Here is a 22,328-nt window from a genome sequence, read left to right on the forward strand (position 1 = left end):
ACGAGTAGCAATCGCTTGTAACTGTTGTGACACGTACTCAAATGTATCGCTGTATCATTATTGATGTTATATTTCTCTCCCGAGATTATCAATTCGTTGGGTAATTATACTTGTGAATAAGCTTTTGGATAAATACTGATACAATTCCAGCTAGCGATAGATTCCAACTCAATGACACTTGGTGATGAACCATGGAACGTCTCGCGCAAGTTGCAGTGACATCAAAGCTGGTGATGTATCAAGTAATCTCAGTAAGAAAACGTACAGCATATCAGTTGCAGGATTACAATAAATTCATATAACGTCGGCATGGAATAAACTATTTCCATTATCACAAAATGTTGTATTGGACGACAGGTTTAATTCTTTGGAAATGCTGAAATTATTGCAATGCTACAATTTAGGAATATTATCTTGTCATGCACTGAGAGCATTCATATCACGATATTGTAACTGTAATAGTTTCTTTACTCGTTCGTACAGGGAACATTTTACGATACCGATCTTACAACCACAAGAACTGAGTACTTTTCTGTTATTCGTAAATGTGGTTCGAAAATGGTTTGCGGTTTCAGTTCCTTTCTCGATTATTACAATTCAGTTTGGTCAGTGCACGCTGCGCTGTGACCGAGGTTCGTCAGTCACTGACAGGATTTCGGAAGCCGTTTTCATCATCGATGAGAGTAAGCGCATTTTATGAAGAAAAACGTGTGGTACAAACTAGAAACTGTAAGAATGGTACGATTTGTACAAATTATTGCAATGTAGAAGACAATTAATCGTGAACGAAGTTCCATATTGAACAAGAATGGTTCGTCAATAAGTCAGGGATACGGTTTGAAGTGTGAACGACAACCATGGAACGCAGCGATTTGGCCCTGATCTTGATGCGACTTTCATTATTTTTCGCCATTTTGGAGACCAATCCAGGTGAGTCGGAACACGGCCGAATTGAATTCCCATCAAGTATCGTTTCGGTAACTCAACCGCGGAGCTGATGAGTTTGTTTTATTGATACTTTGGAGGAAATAACATTCTGAATTGACCTTACTCTCATTGTGAGTCAAGGCCATACGTGGGATGAACAGGGTAAAAATGTCTTCATCGAATATCCTAATAACATTTCATGGACAAGTAGGTACTATTGGAATCCCAAGATTCTGAAAGTATTCGACCTCAATCTCAATTGGTTTTTCAGAAAAAAGAAGAGAACTGAGAAATTTGAAATAAGTTTTTTTTCATGACTGACTTGACCGAGATGTTTGGAAACTTATTATTTTATCGAAGGAGTCAAGTGCTTTGAATCAACAGTTTTCTTAAAAAACTTTGAAAAAGCATACATTTTTCCAGGTAAAAATTCGACTGCTTGACAGGGCATGTTGGAGTTGTCGGAAGAACTCGGGAACTTGGCCAGATTTTTTTCCATGTATGTCGAGTACTTTTGGGGGGATGAGTGCGAAAAAATATCGACATAACCAACGTAAGAACCATCCTCCTAGTGATCCACAGAATGGTATCACGATATTTACAGAAGGCATTTTTACCTGCGAAGGTCTTTCCGTGGTACCGCAGAGTAGATTTACGCGATTTTGACGTGAAGAAAAAAATGGATGAAATTCGCTGGTAGAGTGCGTATGAAGCAATGATTGTATACTCGTATACGAGTATGCTCCGAGTCAGCATACTTCGAGCTAGTCGGGTGGCGGTCCGAGCGGGTGTTTAGGCAGCAGCCTGGGTAGCTCAACGAAAGGTCCCGGGTTCAAATCCCGGTTCAGTTTAAGAGGTTGAACATTTTATCCGGACTTGCCGACATGCACGTCACAATGCGCAATTTTCTTTACTACATAATCACCTCGAATAGAATGAAAATATTATGTGTATTGTATACGTAAGTCTGATGTGAATCAACATTAAGGTAGAGCGTGCTTGGAATGAAATGAGTCTAATATTTAATTTAGCTGCATCGAAGTTCATGTACCGTGTCGTTCAGGTGGAAAGGAACAGACCAGCAACACTTTACTGTGACATAACGGGATCTTCGTTGACGAATTTTAAGTGGATACAACGTTATATCCATCAAGTCGAATGGAGCGAGAGCAATTTTTCGAATATTTCACGTATCAACGAAACATACGTCGTGATAACGCTTGGAATAGCAAACGTGACATTAGAATATCACGGAATGGTATACAGATGCAGTGCGGATGCAGGTGATAGCAAGCGACGAACTGAGAGTGTAATACACTTTTTACGGACCTTTAGGGAAGAGGAATCCAACCAAAATGTCCGAGCTGTTGGAAAAGATCGCATCTACCTGAAGATAGTTCGAGTCTATTTGATACCTGGGTTTGAAAATTATTATCCTTTTGAAGGTTTATACAGTCACTACGTTATCGAGTATTTACTGAATGGTACGACTCAATGGCAACACGCAACATCATATTCGTCGAACGAGGTTCCTAGTTATCACGTTATTCATGGATTACAAGAAGAGACTACCTACATAATAAAAAACACGATTTCTGACAAGTATGGCGCGGTGGATCAATTTAAGTCGGCTACGACGTTAGAACGAGGTACACTCAATTCAATCTGATTGTGGCATATTTACACACTTTGAAACCATTGTCTTTAACAGACTCTATTCATGATGGATAATATAGTGAAAGACTTTACTTTCTGTGCAGATATCGAATACGTTCCAGTCATTACGGTTGTCAAGGTAACTGATTCTTCGATAGCGATTGAATGGACTGCGCCTCCACTGGAACTGGAAGGTTATATCAGCCTCTACAATGCTCGGATTCAAAATAAAGTTCTTGTTGACATACTGCGGGCAGAAAAAGCATCGGTGCTGAGTTACGTTTTTCATAAACTATATTGGTTTGGTGCCTATAATATCCAAGTAGAAGCTTGTTCAATTGACGAATGTCGAAATAAGTACCCAAGCACCACTGTGACTGGTGTAACTACGGAGTTTGCAGGTGTGTGAACTATTTCGATCAGCTTGTTTTAATGAAATTTAGATTTTCACGTGTTGCCATAGAAAATTCCATCGAACATATCGACAGAAGTTTCTGAATTCAGTTGCCATATTTAAAATTACATGGTGCAGAAATGTTACGTCTTCAGAATTATATGTATATGTACAACCTAATCATAGAAAATATAACAACTGGAACTCTTTTCAATGATTCCTCAAGATGATGTGAACCCAGCGTTCACCCCAAATGTCTTTGTGAACGAATCGACGAACGATTCAATAACTATCAAGTGGAACGCACCCGAAGATTCGTACAAGGGTCCAACCATTCATTACTACCATCCAATATTGTCTGCTCCGTATTATGCGGATAATTCAGTATTTCTAAATGAAACCACAAACTTTTACACATTTGTGAAACTGAGGCAGGACGTTGAGTTTCAAATTCAGGTGGCAGCCTGTGGGAAGTACAGAATGAATTGTGGTGATCCGAGTGTTCCGATCAAAGCTCGAACGCCAGGTACGAAAATTGGAATTTCTTACAAATTTATGCTGTCATTTATTTGATTTCCCACATTCTTGACGCGTGCGGAAGAATTGAAAGTCAGAGTACAACGTGTGATTCACGAAGCTTTGCCTTAAATGGCGGTTTCAGATATTCTTAAGCTTTCATTGTAGCTTTCCAGTACTTACGTATCCTCAAGCGGTGATCCACGATGCTTGCATGAAACTTGAAACACAACTGTTGAACTGTGCACAAGTAGGTTTGGGCAGACTATGAGCCATTCTGTAGAACTGCATCTTCAAACTCGTTACAACCTCAAATAATAATAGTCGTACCAATAATGATCATCTCATCGTCTCTCGTGATCAGCGACCTGGAAAATCTTATTGTACCAATTTTCTTGAAGATCTAAAAATTTTTTATTCAATTTCAGCATACTGAATATGCCAATTTTACATTTTGGAAATTTGACTTCATATTCGTGATCAGCGATCCAAAAAACCTGGTTATACCAATTTTCATTCGAATCCGTTGATCCATTCTCATGATATCGTAATTTTTATTTCAATTTCACATTTTTTTTTTTTTTTGTTCCAATAAATCGGAAAGTACTGAACTGACCTAAGCCAAAATACTAATAGCTTTATTTGTACACACACACACACACACACAGGTCGAGGTCTATACAGAGATCTCAGCTTTCAATTTCCAGGGTGATTACAAGAACTTCTTTGCTCCTCTGGAAACAGAAAAACGGAACGTTAAAACGTATTTATCCACGTCTCCCTGTAGTAAAATCAGAATTTCAAAGTCAGTCATGCATTTCATCGCTAAAATTACATGTTTATCATCCTCAAAACAACGTACCGCCTGTTAGTTTGACGCCTTCGTTCGCCGTTTTATACGACCAATAATTGTGGCAAATATCGAATGACCGTAGGTGTTCCAGTGTTGCTAAAAAATACTCAAAATGACGGGAACATGATTCAAGTTGGAATATGGCTTATTGCCTCGGCACTGATACTAATTATCGTCATGAGCATATTGGCTGCCTGGAAACTTTGGAAACAGGTACCAGAAAAAAATCAGCTCCGACGAGAGCAACAACGGTATTCTCAGCTGACATGTGAAATACTTCTTTCCAGAGTATAAAACGGAAATTGATCAAAGCGAGACTCGACTACTTCAATAACGGAAATTCAGTGACTTTGAATCCAGATGTGGCTGTGAGTGATCAGGCTGAGTTACTGCCGTACTTGAAGAAATACGAGTTCCCTCGAAGTCTGCTTACACTGGGTATCGGAAATTTTTCACCCTTGCAAATGCAACTTTATTGTGTAAATCAATTCCCGTATTCCAAGACTTTCCGCCAGTCTGTCGAAATCATTCTACTTCATGAAACATCCAAGTTTCAGGTGTGAATACTTGAAACTATTTCGTGAGGTATCAACTGCAAACTGAAAATTATCAAAACCATGTGGCAATCATAGAGTTTGATAACGTCGAAAACTGAACGACGTTTAACTAGATTTTACAAACACAACCCTCGCTTCGATACTTCGTCATTGGAATTAGTACGGAATGTCGATGTCGACACATATACCTTTCTATACTTTGATATTGAGCGGCGGTTGATTGTGCATTTACTTTGTTCTTCAGGTGACATACTGGGAAGCGGGGCATTCGGAGTGGTGAGAAAAGGACAGGCGAAGACCATTCGCAGTCGGGAAGTTGTGACAACAGTCGCTGTAAAGACGGTCCGAGCGACAGCCAGTCTGGACTGCATGACAGCCCTTCTTAGAGAACTCAGGATCCTCTGCTACCTCGGTGAACATTTGAACCTCGTCAGTCTTCTCGGTGCCTGCACGAAAAATCTAGAATACGGTGAGCGTTGTGAAATGATATAGACGATGTCACGTGCTGGGCTGACGTTACAGTAATATAAATCATGTTTTGATGAATATGCGGACAGGCCAGCTGTTCGTTATCGTAGAATTCTGTCGTTTCGGAAATCTACATGACTACTTGTTGCGTCATCGACGTCGCTTTGTAAATCAATTGGATGCCGATACTGGAGAGATCCGTGATCAAAACCAAGTTGGAGATGTGATCGAACCCAACGATCAGAGGTAAATTACATCAATAGATCCAAAACTGGGGAAACGAATATTTGACACTGTGCAGCGAGAAAGTGATTCATTTGCTTGACCAGCAAATTTATGTGTTAATGTTGAAACAGTTCTAAAATATGTTTACGCTACAATTTGCTAGTCCCGCGAACTATTTTTCATCGTGAAGATTTCGTTACTTCTGCTGACTGCAAGTGAGCATGGAAATTGAATGATCTTTTGATTACCATAGTTTCATAACTATTCACCATAGTTATTTGAATCACGTAGACAGAGTGTGAGCCGATCGCAGAGGTTCGTAACAATTCACCACTAGTGCTGAAAAGTGAAAGAAATCTAGCTGACAAATAGGCCTTACCCACCAAAAATTTGAAATGAGTGAACTCTCACGAAATAGTACTTTTCGTATATAGAGAGTAAGCCACGGTTTCACACCCCGAGTGCCAGCGAGATCGCGCGATGGTGAAAATTGTTACGCTCGTTATGCAAACAATATTTTTTCCCCTACGAGCCGTGAAATTGGAATAAATTGTACGAAAATCGCGAAAATAAAGGCAGGAAGAATAAGGTCGGGTACGTGGGCGTGGAAGGGCTCGTCGGACGAAGCCCCCAAAAAATACAATAATACTTTACTGCTGAAAAATATTTATATCAATTGCTAGTAATGACGACATAAATTTTTGATTTTACCACTGAAAGGTTTTTAACTGAACAAAAAAATTAACTGAAGTCGGCCTCCCTTCAAAGAAAATGATACTCAATTATCGAAAAATACAAATGAAAAATAATTCTCTTGGCAATAAACTGAAATGAGAATTCTCAAAATCGACCTGACCTTAACTATGAATGCGAGTTCGGGGAATTTAGTCCCTTTTTATTTTGAACACACCGATGACCAATAACTCTTTCATTCTATTCTCAAAGAAAAAGTAACAAAACAAAGCAGGTAGACGACGTACTTTCACATGAATAAGCCCTCCCACATTTTTTCACATCGTGAAAATTGCAGGCGCTACAATTTTCCTAACGAATGGTCGAAAACCCGGCTCTGCAGTGAAGTACTGAGAACTAAGTATTGAGTACCAATTCGCTGTTATTTCACTTCTATGTCGCTGAATCGAAAATATCAAGAAGAATGTTGTATGCGAATAAGTTACTCAGAAAGCTGATATAGACAGTAATAACCCGTTTTCCATATTTTTTATCGATATTTGTATAAAGTAAAGTGTTGTCAAACTTTTCGTCGGTTCCTTATAAATTGATGTAACTTGATGGATTTTCAACAGAAAAATGTTGCGATGCATGGATTCTACTTTCGAAAAGTTACCCTAAAAATGTCAAAATGTGTTACGAAAATCTGTTCATCGATGTCTTATCGTAAACCCAATAACGCCGTTTGAAAGGAGACAGTGCAAGTTTTAAGATTCATACAATTGGAATCTCGATCAGTGGTCCGAAAGAAATGCACCGTCACTTCCAATTGAATATTGAGAAGAGAGAATCAATTTTCCTGAAAATTAAAATTTTCCATAAATCAATTTTTTTTTCAAATTAATTCAATTATCATTTGTCACCACATAGACTTTGAGGGTATTGTTATGAAATCAAGATCCATCATTCGCAAAATTTTCCTCTTGGACATTCGTCAAGTTATATCAATTTATGTAAACAAGGTGGGAAGTTTCATAACACGTTATTTCGTACATCGATAAATAATATAAAAGACGAGTCCTTACCGTCGATTTCAGGTTCATTAATAAGCTCTCATATTCAACTTTAGAATTCTTTTCGATCCGGTTGTCCGGCGTCGTCAATTATTAAGAAAGTACTTTTCTGCAGTGCCGGGTTTTCGGGGATACCAAAGAATGTCATCAAGCATTTTACCTAATACTACCTCGTGTTTCTTGTTTCTATCGATATCCTTCTCTATAAGAATAGAAACCAGAGAGTTCTTGGTAAAAAATTGTAATTTGAAAACTTAACTGTTCAAACATCCGCCACAGCAACGATACGGTGGCAAACTTTCGCAGGTAGCTTCTTTACGCACAGAACAACATTTTTCGCGAAAGTATTCTCACTTCGGATTATTTGGTGAGTTAAATATCAAATTTTGTCCACTGGAGGGCACTGCAAATAGCACGCAATGACACGTTCAGAACATTCTTTTCGAATGTCGATGATGCTAATCTATCAAATTTTGATAGGTTTGATAGTAGACAATTTGATAGTAGAATTGTGATACATTTCCCGAAAACGGTAATCGAACCTCACTGGCCAAGTTACTCGTGTGACGCCGCATCAGTGAGTTTACGTACAAACCAATAGCAAATGACGAGGTCCTTGCTTTCAACCTTCGTATTATTTTCTTGTTTTCCCCACAGTGAAGGATCAGGGCCACGGTGCAATGAAAATCTAGAGGTAGGCGAATCCAGTGATGGCAGTGATTCTAGCTGCGTAGGTGTGACAGCAGACGGCGTCGTGACTGACACGGAATCAGAGGAACCAAAGCTGAGTTTGAGATACCCGGGCGATTACACCGGAATCGATACAGATCCGATACGCACGCGAGACTTGGTGTGTTGGGCTTGGCAAATTTCACGTGGCATGCAGTATCTCAGTGCAAAGAAGGTCGGTGAAAATTTGCAATAAGGATTTTTTGCATTGTTCATGAATTGTTACATTTCGTGCAAATTTTGCCAATGATGTGAGTCATTTATGAATTTCGTATCAGATATTGCACGGGGACTTGGCGGCCAGAAACATTCTCCTCTCGGATAATAATGTTGTAAAAATATGCGACTTTGGCCTGTCGAAGTCTCTCCGTGACGAAGAGAACTTTAAGAACAACGAGGGTGGTCCCCTTCCGGTGAAGTGGATGGCTATCGAGTCTCTCAGAGATCGAGTATTTTCAACGAAATCGGATGTTTGGTCCTACGGAGTCGTCTTGTGGGAACTCTTCTCACTTGGCAATACTCCGTATCACGGGATAAGGCCGCACGATATGTGCCAAACTCTGATCGACGGTTATCGTATGGAGCGACCGGAGTACGCGCCTCAGAGTTTGTGAGTGTCGAGCGGTGATTTCACACCGTCATGTGGTTTTGTGTCGATTCTGTGAAATTTGTTACTTCCGTTTCGTTCTCTTTTTAGATACGATTTAATGTCAAGCTGCTGGAAGGAGGAACCATCGGAACGACCTTCGTTCGAATCTCTCGCCTGGAAAGTTGCTGAGATGATAGACGAGCACGTGAAATCGGTAAGCGAGATGTTTTTTGAACTTAGTATCTCTTGTACCCTGTTGTATACAAATTCACGCGTGATCGTGTTAGGTTTGTGAGACACGATTTACAGCTGCATTGATAGCTCAAAAAATCTACCTCACATTCACCGTAATCAGTCTTCATCAACTCATTGTGGAAACACGTTTTAGTATTATCTTGACTTGGGCAATCCTTACACTGAGATGTACGCTGATGCCTGGAAACGTGAGAGGGAGACCGTGATGCACGGCGATGAACCTGCTGTCTGTGAAGAGACTCGGCTTTGAACGTAACCGTAATGTCACCGTAAACGCCTTCCCTGCCGAAAATGTTCATGTGATGATTCATAAGATGTTACAACTGAAATCATTGTGTAATTCATCACAAGATTTATCTTGTAAATTCGAGAAAAATATATACAAAATCACGTAATAAATTACAAAAGCACGAATCACGAAATATGCTATATCAAAAATTTTTATGATTCGTGTTTTCGTGATGCATTACGTCATTTTTATACATTTTTCTCTAATTTACAAGATGTATCATATAATAAATTACACGTCAATTTCAGTCATAGCATTATATGATTCAAGACATGGTCATTTTCAGTAGGTTTACTAGTTCATGATTAATCAGATTGACTCCATCATCACTTCACTAACTGATCAAAAGGAGCTATCTGAAGAATTTTGGGTAACATGGTACAAGCTAAGAAATTAGAAATAATTACGTTTGAACTTTTTGAAAAAATTCTTATGATAGAAGAATTTTAATGCCTAAAACGTAAGAAGATTATACAAAAATAAATAAATAAAATAGGAAAAAGTGGTAAGTAAGATGACTTCAACAATGAGACGACCGTTCTACAGTACTTACCTCTGTCGCGTTACGTTGCCGACAGTAAAGCGCATTTCGTAACAACACGTACATTCAAATTTGACACTGTGATCAGTTCACAAAATCAGTGAACTTTCAGATTTTCTAATATTCATCTATTCAAATCTCAAGTCTAGGTAAAAGCACGCTGTACACAGTTTTTTCAATACGCGAAGTACGTCCAGAAAATACAAGACAATAAACGTCACAGGGAACAATGTTTTATTCGTTACATGATAAATTTCAATCACGGGCCAGCACTGCTTAAACTTCATTAACAACGACATGAATACGATTATATTATCAGCATTTTCACATCGAAACATAAATAATTTCAATACATAAGATACTTACATACATAATCGGTAACTACAGATTCCGTTATGGCGTTGGAATTGAATAAAGTAAACGAAGTTGGAAATAAATAAAAGTATTATTGACTAGTGGCAACCTAAAACAGATGCTAACTCTTTCACCTGATCCCGATTGGCATGCATGAATGCCTTTGCTTCCCAGATCATGTTGACCAGCTTCTCATCACTTCGCTCATCCATCGGAATTTCATCCGACATTTGAGGACTAAATCTATAATACGGAACGCCAATCATGGAGCACCAGGTTCTCGCGCGATCCACAACACGACCGTCACTCGCCGTAGCTTGATCTACCAGAAGAGTTCCCAATGCAGACATTCCCATGGCAAGTTTAGCCGTATCCCAAAGACTCTCAGGTCGAAAGACATCAATTTCCCTCAACTGAGATACCGGGATAAGCCCAGTCCCCAGAGAGACGACCAAAGAAATAGGTTTCACTTCATCTTCTCTGCCCATGGCTCGCAATGCCAAATTGTACTCGTGTATTTCCGTCATCGCATCTAGTGTCGGATTGTTCGCTATCAATCCTCCATCAAGAAATCGTCCAAAAGCTCTGAAGTACGATGGTGCCGCTCCCGTCGCTCTAGCAGCTCGCCAGACAAGCTGGCGATCTGGTGGAAATGTTTCCTTGAACTTGCCACTGGGCGGAACGCCGAGCACAACACTTGGAGAATCGTAATTCCGGAACAAGTGCAGATCTACGGGCTTTCTGTCTGCCAAAACGCCAGTTATCATCAATTTAGGGTGCTGGATATCAGACATCAACGTGTGAGTGCCCAGTGCGGACTTTAGAATGTTCTCTAGTCCCTCACTGGAGTAGGGCCTTGGACCCACGAACGCGTTTTCTTTCATCCGGAAGTACAATGCTTGACATTCCTTCAAAGTCTTACCAGTCGCCAAGCCGAGAGCCAATATTCCGCCCGTCGAAGTGCCCGCGATCCAATCGAAGCAGTGAATCACTGGCTTGTTAATGACTGACTCAATTTCTAATAAGGTTTGTACCAAAACCAGGCCCCTTATACCTCCGCCATCCAGACAAAGCAAACGTCCACCTTCCACCTTTCTTTTCCTCTGTGAAGCCAGTTCCTCCATCCCAGCAACATAGAGCATTTGATCTAAGATTGTTCTAGGAACTGACGTTGGGGGCTCAGGCGGTGCTTCTCCGTCAAAGTTTTCAAGGTGTTTACATCCTATATGGCATCCTTCCATGTCCGGAGGACACCGCTGTGCTCCAACAGCGTGAAGAATGTAGAGTACTTTGCTTCCGTCGGCGTTGGCTTCAATGGGAGTAAGATGCCGCGGGGTTTCCCGTTTATAATTCGTCGCATCAATGTCCGCGCCAAAGCCAAGTAGAGCCTGAACTATAGATGGCGTCGCCTGAGTGACGGCCAGATGCAAAGGAGTGTTTCCCTCGTTATCGACGATGTTTACAGACGCCATGTGGCTCAGCAGAGCCACGGTACAGTTCAGTCTCTTCCGCATTACCATGATATGCAGTGCGGTTCTGCCATCGAAATTCAAAGCATCGATATCACAGTTCGTTTCTATCAGGGCGTCTATTACCTCTCGACTGCAGGACCAGTGTAAAGGAGTTCCGCCAAATTTCATATCCTGAGAATGCAGAGCATTTGGTTTATCATGCAAAAAGTCACCAACATATCCAGGGCTCGTTGGCTGTCCTTCGCTTGCGGGAATATTTACGTCTGCTCCAATCAATAACAAAGCTTTAACGCACTCTGGCTTATCAGAGAGGCAAGCAACATGCATCGGCGTGTGCCCATTTCCGTTTCGACTGTTGAGACTGTTTGGCAAACCGGCACCGAGTGCAAGGATTATATCCTTGGTTGAACTGGCGGCATAATGATAAACCGTGTTGGCATTGTGGTCCAAATGCTCAAGCGAACTTTGAGCTGCTACCAACATTTGAACCATCCTCAAGTTGTTCGTTTGAACCGCTACTTGAAGTGGCGACATTCCTGTTGCTGGGTCGCTGCTGTTCAGGTGGCTGTTCACTGCTGTATGGTGCAGTGCGTCATACAGCAAAAGATGGGCTGCCAGATGAGCGAGGGTCCATGTTGGGTGATCCGTAAGTACGTCGCATAGCCGACGAATCCCATTTGCGTTGCACAGCTAACTCATAGAAACATAAGCAAGATTTAGTCCATGGTAAAAGAACATTGCATCGTTTCAATACCAGAATGTACAAATAATAAAATTGTTCGATTTCTATGTCAACTCAATTCAATATTTAAAAAAATTAGAAAGGATCTCACATAGACACTTGGAGAATGAGAGGACTTTTCAACATTAAACTGTTGCTTGAGAACAAGAGTTTAGAGCATTTCACATCAAATGTTAGGTAATTAAAATAATTTAGTGCATGAAAAAATGTATAAATAATCATTGCAATCCATGTATGGCTTAACCCTTGATAGCTGGGAAAGTTTCTGTTGAACCATGCAGAAAAAATTATAAAATTGCTGGAGTCGATGATTGTTTCGATAAATTATCCAAGCCCTCACCTCTCTAGAAATTTGTACAAGAATGGGAACTTTGTCTTTATAGACAGTGAAGATATTTTCTGCTGGTTCCAAAGTATCCGACCGCAGAAGACTGAAAATTAAAAATATATAAATTATCTGTACTTTTTTTCATGAATTTCGTTTTTGATCAACCTGACAGACATTTTTTACAGAGGTATAGTTAAAACTGTCACTACTGACATAATAGTTTGGTTGTAATTTGTCCTTATCCGCCTTAACAGCTATAGCGAAATGACAAATTATGCTTGTATTACAGAATATCGTATTATTGAACTAAATTACTCAATATTTATAAAAATCACAAAAAGTTTGTAATACGTCATTCATAGCTCTGGTACATGTTATTGAATACCAATTTCAATTGATCTACATTTGGTGAAGGTCTGTAATCTAAATGCAAATCAATACTACTTAGTTTTGTCAGGTAACTTCAAGACAATGTAAGCACAGGATTTGTAGCGCATTGGCACTGAACCATGGCTAATTGAATTCGAGTGTAAACTGGGCGTGACATTTCAAATATAGATTATGAAACATTAGACGGAAATCACATTGCTCATTACATGTATTGAAAAAACTTATTCATAAGACAGATAGCATTGAAAGATGTTTTTTTCGCATCGTAATTCTGTGTTACGAACGGTACAATTTCAGGAAAAGTAATATTGTTTCAAGTACTAGCGATTCACAAACCTATAGGCCTGATGTAGCGTCTCGGTGCAAGGTCTGTGCAGAACAATTTCAAACTTTTCTTTATTCCGGTTGTCCGGACCATATAAAACGATTCCATCCTCTCGACAGTATATTGTGCGGTTTCCATACTGCTCAGGTTTGACTTCCAAGACTTTGTTGGGGGGAGTTTCTGATCCGAGAATATTGCGAAGGACTAGGCCGCTGGCTATGGCTCCTAGCCATGCCATTTTTGCGATAAATATTAAAAAATTAGACTAATTGTGCTATCGCAACATCGACTGATTTTAGGTTATGTTCCGGAGACTACTCTCTTCGGCTGACAAGAGTTTCGGTGAATTGCTACAGTTCACGATCAGAGACTTCATAATTAATCTTCTTATCTTTACTCTTTATTCTTTACTCTCGACTCATAAAAACAGTGTCGATCGTTCCAAAGTTCAACTCCGGGGAGTAATTATTTTCAGCATTTGAATAAAAATAATGCGACAGACACTGAGACACATTGAATTACGACGCGAGTGTAACATTGATCGACCTGATTTTGAATTTAACCTTTGTGCTTATACATGATGCAATACGTGAGAACCCGAAGTAACGGCCGTTTATTTTTGACAGTTCTTTGATTTCGCGGACCAACTTCACGTCGATAGTTCGATTTCAACGCAGCCTCGGGTGGGGGTTTCCCTACTTACGAATGTGTTGGGCGTACAGGCTGGTCAATAAGTGATGAAAGTTCAATAGGAATAATTAATTGTACGCCGTGAATCCAGTCGATAACTTAAAAAGACCAAATTTTCCAAACATATAAAAGGTGTAAAATTTTTTCTCAAATATCCAAGGTTGCTATGATATATTATTCTTCAAATTTTAATTAAAAAACAGCTTATTACAGTTTTTATAAATCAATTCACCGATGATTCATGACAATATTCACATGACATTATACTTCAGTCAGACAAAATTATAACTCACAATCATTAAGTTGACAATTCGTCACGTAATGTGTGCAGTATTTATTTATTCAAGTGAAAAGCAGGAGAACTCTATATATTATTTGAAGGGTATATGTGGAGACTCTTCCACGGATCAAATCTGTATACGAGAATAAAGAAACCGTCATATGCTGCTTCGATTTTGCGGTAATTCCGTCAATTTTTACGTATCCCTGAAGCTGTTGCGCCTTCGGATAATTTTTGATCTCAAATTTTTTAACTAGACTGTATAATATATTTGATAGTTACATAATTCTGTTTGACGTTTAATATCTCAAACCACAGCGTTTTTTCTCATCGCACTTATAACTTCCTTTTATCTGCGGAAACTGGATGTCCTACAAAATTACTATGTCAAACCACCAACTGTCATAATCCATACAACTATATACACGATTTGTCACATCGTACCGTTATTGGAATTGCCCATTAGCAAATGAAATTTCTGTAAATCATGCCAAGACAACATAAAGTAGAGCATATAATTACTGCTAAGAAGTAAACTCGACTGTGTATATTCTTACAATTAAAAACCTTTCTGCAATTATAATGAAAGAGAAAACACATCGCTTCTGTATTTCAGTATTTGATTTTTGTAATGTATCTACTTAACGTTTTTGTCGAAAAAATTCAAAATTTTCAGTTTAACCCAATTAAAAAATTTAACAAGTTAAATTTATATGTATATGCGTATAGTTATCTCAGTTAGTATAAATTGAACAGTATAAGAAATTATACAAAACAATTCTCGTGTCACTATAATATCAATTTGCCTACATCTAATCGCTATAAGCCAATTAACTTGCGAGGCAATCAAGAATGGTTACGATCGTTCGTAATTTATTGATGACCACTACATTCAAATATGCTTAAACCTGTATTATTATACTTTTTCGTGGCTTAGACTGTGGCTTATGCCCATATATTCTTATAGCAATTTGAATTGCTTGTCTTGTATACAATATGCCATGAATATTATACACGTAATTGCCTGCTAATTTTTGTACTGTTAGGCAAGAGCTCTTGGGTTTTTCCGACGGCAGCATTTTTGTGCGTCAGAAGAAAGAATACGCGATTTCCACAAACGTTACAATGAAATTCTTTTAAAAAAATGCACTGTTTCGTAACTTCAGTTTTCAAAAATTTACAAGTGATCCTCAAGTTAAGGTGAACCTATAAAGCCAAGCATATTTATTTTATTGTTTCAACATGCACAGGTTGATTATAAAGTAATTACCAATTAGTGATAATGTTCATTAATGTTTCTTCGTATTCACATTTTTTATAATAAGCCTATTCTCATCGCGCTCACAATCTTCAACTCATTTTTGTCAGCTTTAACCGTCATGCCCCCAGATGTTTAATAAATCGAATGAAATTTACCTTCCAATCCAAAAATTGATGTTTAATCGTTGCAATTAGTGAAAAAAGATGTGGCAGAAAATTGATCAGAGCGAATAACTATCAATGCATGTATCTAAACAAGCAATTTGAATGAAAGACTATTCAGCAGATATTTTAAATTTCTTGAGAGCGATACACCAACAAATTCCATTAAACCCAGCGGATTCTCCTCATGTAAGAATATACAAGTAGATACAAGAATAGCCCGCAAACGTAATATTGACAATGTAGTTACTTTTTTTATACCTGCGAGCCATCAGTGCTATTCGAGCTCACGAAATATTATATCATCAACTCATGCAGAGGCAACACCGAATATGTGTGCAAATTATGCACAACTGACGAAGAATTTTGGTAATGTCATGTTCGCATATTAAGATTATAGAAAATTGGTGCGACAAAAAATCAACTGTAACAGGTATTCCAAATATTATTTATGTATACATTAACTTGTTTGCTTAACTAATTCAAGGATGAGGGGGTTTCCTGAAATTTCTAGTTTCTGACGTGTCTCTGGAACGTTGTATATGAGCCAATGGCTGGATGACATAAACGTTGAACTTTGTTCTTGCAATAACCAGTATGGTGGCAATAGTGACTAAACGGATATGTCCAATGACCATAGGAGTTGAGACTGGTCAAGACCTGAAAGCTGATGCATAAAAGTTATATAAGCGAATGCGCGACGATCGACGTTTCATTTGTAGCAGTTGTACGCAATCACACTACATTCGCTACTCAGCGGTCAGCTCAACGCGACACGCAAAATCCTCGTTCAGACGTTCAGTGTGAAGTAAGCAGCTCCAAAGTAAACCGTTGACGCAGTGCCAGCTGCCAATAAATAACAATCCGTGACAATTCAAAGGCAAGGTGAGTGTTCAAGTACAGCAAACGTGTATTGTGTACTAACGATAAGTAAATGTGAACGTAAGCGGTATAGAATGAAGTTACCCAGCAACGAAATACTTATATCGACCAAAGTAATTAGAAAACCGCATTTAATTAAGAATATTGTTGGTATTTTCACTCTCCATACAGTTGATATATTCATTGATAAGTCAAATTAATTTTAAACGATGTTGCGAACAAAGTAAGTAACCTAGACAAAGCGATAGAAGGCAGGTTTGAAATTATAATCATTTAAGGAAATTGAGTCAAGTGCTTATCAATTGGTTTTATTGCTCGTAATGTGACACCCAATATTGATTGGAGTGGATTATAGATTGTCCAAAAATACCACAAATCGATTTGGTCGTTTTTAGCTCGACTGAATGATTCAACTCAACAAGTTTACTCAACAGTAATGTATTTTCAACATAGACCAGGATTGGTAAAAATAACCATTTTGAAATAGCTGTTGCGTGTTCCTAAATCTGAAGCGTGCAATCATTGCAAATTATAAAACACTTTTTTTTGCCATTGAAATCATAAGTGAAATAAACGTTTAATTTGTGGCTAATTTTTTTTACAGAACCTTTTGACAAAACTGAATGTTCACGTATGAGAAATTTTCAAATCACATTGGTGGTTTATTACAATTACTAGCTTGAAATTGTTAATTCAAGTGCGATTGCGGACTTGGTTGAAGTTAGTAAACTTCAGATAAAAAGTTACAAAATAATGGTGCTTCCTAAAAATGCATTATCATATTAACATTACAAACTTTACCTTGATGATTTTGGATAATCCAAATCACTACAAGCACAAAGTGGGTCAATTCAATATGGCTGAATATTCAACATCAATAAACAAATTCTAGAAATTTGATAAATTTTACGAAATAGTCGGCAAAATTATCTCCAAGTACATGAATAGAAAGAAAAAGCACAAATTGAACGGAAATAATTTATTTCCACTTTAGAACAAACCTACTTACTTACTTTCTTCAATCGGTACTTGTTCAGCGTTGTTTCTTCACCCCTGTAATGAAAACTCTTATTGTATTGTTGACAGAATTTTCTTCATTAAAAATTGTTGAGAAAGATGGACTGGCTGGGAAATTTGACCAACGATTCGGCAGTTCTTCGTAATATCTTAGGGCTGGATGCTAAGCCAAACAAAGTCTTAGAAGTTAAACCTGAGCAATATGAAAATCGTACAGTATTGTCTCGACAAGGGAAGATCTATTTATATGGACCGGACAACCAGCGGAAGGAAAAGTATGAAATAGTTCTGGTTGGAAGTTGCACCAAGAACCCTGACCAGCTTTACAGGTGCGTTTGGTATTAATACAGAAAGTATTGCTAATTGTAGTGCACTAACTAAAACCTAATTTTTTCCTCTTTATGTTTTCAGTATATTTCGCTCAAATACTTTGGAACCTGCAGAGAAGCTCTTCTCAGTCTTCAAAGACAAGGTTCCTGTCCTGGTTCAAATCTCTAAAGATGTAAGAGTGATCTCATGTGATCTATTTATTTATCATGCACATACTTATTTCTTATTCACTTCGCAAACATCATTTGTCGAATGCCTTATCTTTGGTTATTTTTTTACCTACATAAAGTTTCATTTACTAAAAATAGTAATATGACGGAAAGAGAAAATATGTGATTCTGTGTTTTTCTTTAATCACTCGTGGCATTGGCACGTATTTAAACGCCAATTTAAAAGAAACAATAATGCTGCTTGAATAAACATTATCTTGGGAATATTTTTTTACCATCTTGTAAATGTGTATCAAACGAAAGTTGAATGTTTATTTTTTTTCATTTTACAATTAGCTGTGCAGCACGAGTGGGATCGGTAAGCTGTGTGATCTCCTGACAAATCATCCGACATGGACCTTGGCTCACTTAGCGGCACATCTTTCACTTTATGACGCTTTTGTCTATGCAGCCGTAAATAGCCATGTAAACACCAGTGATCAGACATCAGGAGTGTCGCCTCTCCAAATCGCAATACAAGCAAACAACTTAAAGATGGTTCAGTTGCTTATGGCAGCTAAGAGTTCCCTGGACCATTTGGACCACAACGCAAACACTGTCTATCATTACGCGGTGCATGCAAGTGCAGAGATAATTATGGCCCTTGGTCCAAGTGCGCAAAACAGCCTCAATGCCAGAAACAGTAGTGGACACACACCTTTGCACGTTGCCTGCCATGCCAATAAACCAGAGTCTGTTAAGGCTCTGCTTTTAATCGGGGCTGATGTTAATATTCCTCCAGTTGAGAGCAAACCAACAACTCCTGGTTACGTGGGTGATTTCCTACGCGAAAAGCCGGATGCCCTAAATTCGGATGAAATGAAATACGGTGGAACTCCGTTACACTGGTCCACCAGTAAAGAAACGATCAACGCCTTGATAGAGCAGAATTGCGACGTCGATGTTGTCAACTTTGATGGAAGAACCGCCCTGCACATTATGGTAATGAAAAAAAAGCTAGAGTGCGTCGTCGCTCTGCTGACACGAATGGCGTCTGTGGATATCGTTGACAAGGATGGAAACACTCCGTTGCATCACGCCGTAGTTCATGCTGTTCCAGTCATAGTTCAAGCACTCATTGGATTTGGCGCGGACGTCAACATAGCAAATCACAAAGGGGAAACACCCAGGCATCTCGTTCAAATAAATGATAACGCTGACAGAAAAAAGATTCTTTACATGTTACATGCTGTTGGAGCACGGCGATGTCCTCCTGAGATGGAAGGATGCCACATAGGCTGCAATCACAATGAAAACTTCAACGGCGAAGCGCCACCTGAGGTTTCCTCAGCAGCTTCTAGAGCAGTCTTAGATCAAGTTCTATCTACTGCGAGTGCAAAAAAGCAGGCTTCGGAGGGCAAGCGTAAACTTAACGGTGGACGTCTGTTGTGCCTTGATGGTGGCGGCATTCGTGGGCTTGTCTTGGTGCAAATCTTGTTAGAAATCGAATCTGTGATCAAAAAACCAATTGTTGAATGTTTCGACTGGATTGCTGGGACTTCAACGGGTGGTATTTTAGCTCTAGGTCTAGCAGTGGGCAAGAGTTTGAAAGAATGCGTAGCGATATACTTTGATGTCAAGGATAAAGCTTTCGTAGGCAACAGACCCTACGACAGTGAAGGCTTGGAGACCATTTTAAAAAATGCGGTCGGTACTGAAACAGTAATGGCTCAAATTAAACACCCAAAATTGATGATAACTGGGGTGTTGGCGGACAGAATGCCAGTGGATCTGCATTTGTTCAGAAATTACGAATCTCCGAACACCCTGCTCGGTGTTCCACCTAGTGGAAAGTTCATGGAAACACTCCCTCCAGAGCGTCAGCTCGTTTGGCGAGCTGCTAGAGCCACGGGAGCAGCTCCTTCATACTTCAGAGCTTTTGGAAAGTTTCTTGACGGAGGATTAATAGCGAATAATCCTACACTGGATGCTCTCACAGAAATAAATGAGTACAATCTGGCACTTGAAGCTGTTGGAAGAACAGACGAAGTGAAACCCATTTCTCTTGTCGTCTCACTGGGCACTGGTCTCATTCCAGTACGAAAGCTTGAGAATATTGACGTCTTCATACCGGAAAGTCTTTGGGACACACCGAAAGTTGCCAAAGGCTTAAGTGCGTTGGGAACTCTGTTGGTCGATCAAGCCACGGCAAGTGATGGTCGCCTTGTCGATCGTGCAAAATCATGGTGCTCGATGATCGGTGTCCCTTATTTCCGATTCAATCCTCAAATGTCCGAGGAAATATCGATGGATGAAAAGAGCGATGAGAAGATTGTTCAAATGATGTGGGACGTCAAGGCATTCATGTACGCTCATCAGGATGAAGTAAAGAAACTGGCTGCTATATTAGAGGATCAGTGAAGATTATTTGTTCCACTAAAACAACTAAATTTTGAGTCTTAATTTTAGTCAGAACACATCGCATGCAACAAGCTTACTTAAATGAGAGACTACTTAACTCACTTCTGATTTTCATAGCTATCATTTTTACACAACTTCACTGCGCATCCTAAGTGACCTTATTGATTTTAATAGGTGAAAAATAACTAAACTGTTTTGGTAGTCACTAAGTCTTCTTTTTTGTAGAATTTTTTCAGAGTCTTTGATAACTTTTGAAGTAGACTTGGTCATCTTATTAATATTGAAACTCGGTTCAAAAGAATTTTAATCTAATATAATAATTTATCATTTTTGAAATTGATTGATTTATTCTGTTCCACTATACCGCATTTATTTTCTAGTCCTATTTCATAAGAACAGTATGATTTAATCCATGATAAAGAAATTCACTATAGATCGAGAGAAAAGTGGTTCTTAATACAATGCTGGATTTTCTTTAATCAGAGGCTGTGAAAATCAATTTTTTAAAGTTTTACTACATTGCCGTTTTCTGCAGAGTTGCAAATAGCTCTTGGGTAGCAAGCTCAACTCACAATCTTTTTGGGGTGTATATGTAGTGTCAATTTTTATAATAATCATTTAACGGTTTAGACAAAGTTCCAAGTGTGTAGGAATACGTTACATGAATACATTTTATATGATATTGGCAGCCACAAAATTCAATATATCTCCGTACCGCAATTTCTCAACATATACATATACTCGACCTTATTCTCATAATACAATAACATACTAATTTTCATTCTGTTACAAATGGCCAAGAATGACATAATTGAGATTAATGAAAAGATGATTACTTTATTATGCACTAGACTTACGTCCCGTGCAGAAACCGTGATACATACGAGCAAGTACAATTAGCAAGTAAGTGTAATTGTAAGAATTCAACACAACGAAAACTTGAAAAGGCTTTTTTATTAACTGTATTTTAAGTCAATAGTTTAAGGAATCAATTATATTTACTAAAGTTCATTAACAATTGAATGTTTTGTAAGAAATTTCTATCAAAAAATTTCGCTATACCGTGAATAAATTTATGAGAATATTAAAACAAAAATTGTTCAAATGAATTATAAGTCAAACCTGCAAGTATGATATTCTAGTCTGGAACATCAAGATAAAGACGATATCTCGATTATAAATGCTTCCATTTAGATGCTGTCATACATGCGTACCTGAAAAGTAAAAAATAACAAACAAGTTGGACTTTTTTTGGTCGGAGGTTGATCATGCAGCCATTTTTGCTCAATCTTAAAAAAGCCAACCAAATCTTGCAATCATTGGGACTAGAGTACAGGAGTCCGATCTCTATTGGGGAGCATACGAAAAAATCATACTCGAAAATTTGTCGTTTAGTAGTTTTAGATTTTATCCAAAGCATCGCTGTCATCGTAAAGTTTTGAAGTGAACTTGGTAGGAATATATATATATGTATATAAACATCGATCGTGACCGAAATGAAATATCCTTGGGTCTAGTCTCCCCACCAGAGAGAAACCTTCCCCACCACTCGTCGGATCTTTGCGATATCAGCGCCTTTCAGTGTCAGCCAGCGCAAGCCTTACTGTGCGGATTTTTTATACTGGTTCAAATGTATGAATATCGGACTCCTGTACTCTAGTCTCCATGCTTGCAATAATAAAGCCACAGATTCTCGACATTTGTAACGTAATGCGTTGACTGAAGACTGTAATGACAGTTACCCATATGGGCTTTGGTGTGACAACCGAAAATCGTCGCGCG

General features: G+C 38.7%; 3 protein-coding genes across 6 annotated transcripts; 2 read left to right on the forward strand and 1 right to left on the reverse strand.

The window, feature by feature from the left end:
- Positions 1 to 857: 857 nt before the first annotated feature.
- On the forward strand, positions 858 to 10,558 carry LOC124218536 (platelet-derived growth factor receptor alpha-like). Its single transcript, XM_046625074.2, has 12 exons — positions 858 to 930; positions 2,373 to 2,576; positions 2,688 to 2,984; positions 3,204 to 3,503; positions 4,429 to 4,559; positions 4,634 to 4,784; positions 5,148 to 5,372; positions 5,461 to 5,617; positions 7,999 to 8,245; positions 8,349 to 8,680; positions 8,768 to 8,873; positions 9,048 to 10,558. Exons 1-12 carry the CDS (start codon positions 858 to 860, stop codon positions 9,162 to 9,164), a joined length of 2,340 nt encoding a protein of 779 aa, XP_046481030.2. The 3' UTR covers positions 9,165 to 10,558.
- iPLA2-VIA (calcium-independent phospholipase A2 VIA) lies at positions 9,962 to 14,036 on the reverse strand. 2 transcript variants are annotated; one of them, XM_046627975.2, is made up of 3 exons: positions 13,367 to 14,036; positions 12,653 to 12,743; positions 9,962 to 12,260 (listed from the first exon to the last, which is right to left on the reverse strand). In XM_046627975.2, exons 1-3 carry the CDS (start codon positions 13,591 to 13,593, stop codon positions 10,197 to 10,199), a joined length of 2,382 nt encoding a protein of 793 aa, XP_046483931.1. In that variant the 5' UTR covers positions 13,594 to 14,036; the 3' UTR covers positions 9,962 to 10,196. The 2 variants fall into 2 exon arrangements, with proteins under 2 accessions (XP_046483931.1, XP_046483933.1); XM_046627977.2 differs by having other exon boundaries at positions 13,363 to 14,036.
- A 1,540-nt stretch (positions 14,037 to 15,576) lies between these two features.
- LOC124219816 (85/88 kDa calcium-independent phospholipase A2-like) lies at positions 15,577 to 21,646 on the forward strand. 3 transcript variants are annotated; one of them, XM_046627971.2, is made up of 4 exons: positions 15,577 to 16,632; positions 17,716 to 17,975; positions 18,058 to 18,148; positions 18,483 to 21,645. In XM_046627971.2, the coding sequence occupies exons 2-4, from the start codon at positions 17,746 to 17,748 to the stop codon at positions 20,544 to 20,546; spliced, it is 2,385 nt and encodes a 794-aa protein (XP_046483927.1). In that variant the 5' UTR covers positions 15,577 to 16,632; positions 17,716 to 17,745; the 3' UTR covers positions 20,547 to 21,645. The 3 variants fall into 3 exon arrangements, with proteins under 3 accessions (XP_046483927.1, XP_046483928.1, XP_046483930.1); XM_046627972.2 differs by lacking the exon at positions 15,577 to 16,632 and adding an exon at positions 16,654 to 16,742 and having other exon boundaries at positions 18,483 to 21,646; XM_046627974.2 differs by lacking the exon at positions 15,577 to 16,632 and adding an exon at positions 16,786 to 16,852 and having other exon boundaries at positions 18,483 to 21,646.
- Positions 21,647 to 22,328: the final 682 nt, after the last annotated feature.

The sequence above is a fragment of the Neodiprion pinetum genome, chromosome 5, assembly GCF_021155775.2.
Source record: "Neodiprion pinetum isolate iyNeoPine1 chromosome 5, iyNeoPine1.2, whole genome shotgun sequence".
In the NCBI taxonomy this organism is placed as follows: Eukaryota; Metazoa; Arthropoda; class Insecta; order Hymenoptera; family Diprionidae; genus Neodiprion; species Neodiprion pinetum.

Excerpts from the sequence above, each read along its gene's own strand:
- LOC124218536 (XM_046625074.2), top strand. The coding sequence starts at position 858 with ATGGAACGCAGCGATTTGGCCCTGATCTTGATGCGACTTTCATTATTT. Across the intron at positions 2,985-3,203 it reads TGTAACTACGGAGTTTGCAG|ATGATGTGAACCCAGCGTTC; the intron begins GTGTGTGAACTA and ends TGATTCCTCAAG. Across the intron at positions 8,246-8,348 it reads AGTATCTCAGTGCAAAGAAG|ATATTGCACGGGGACTTGGC; the intron begins GTCGGTGAAAAT and ends ATTTCGTATCAG.
- iPLA2-VIA (XM_046627975.2), bottom strand. The coding sequence starts at position 13,593 with ATGGCATGGCTAGGAGCCATAGCCAGCGGCCTAGTCCTTCGCAATATT. Across the intron at positions 12,744-13,366 it reads ACGCTACATCAGGCCTATAG|TCTTCTGCGGTCGGATACTT; the intron begins GTTTGTGAATCG and ends TTTAATTTTCAG. Across the intron at positions 12,261-12,652 it reads TTGTACAAATTTCTAGAGAG|CTGTGCAACGCAAATGGGAT; the intron begins GTGAGGGCTTGG and ends TCTATGAGTTAG.
- LOC124219816 (XM_046627971.2), top strand. The coding sequence starts at position 17,746 with ATGGACTGGCTGGGAAATTTGACCAACGATTCGGCAGTTCTTCGTAAT. Across the intron at positions 17,976-18,057 it reads AACCCTGACCAGCTTTACAG|TATATTTCGCTCAAATACTT; the intron begins GTGCGTTTGGTA and ends TTATGTTTTCAG. Across the intron at positions 18,149-18,482 it reads TGGTTCAAATCTCTAAAGAT|CTGTGCAGCACGAGTGGGAT; the intron begins GTAAGAGTGATC and ends TTTTACAATTAG.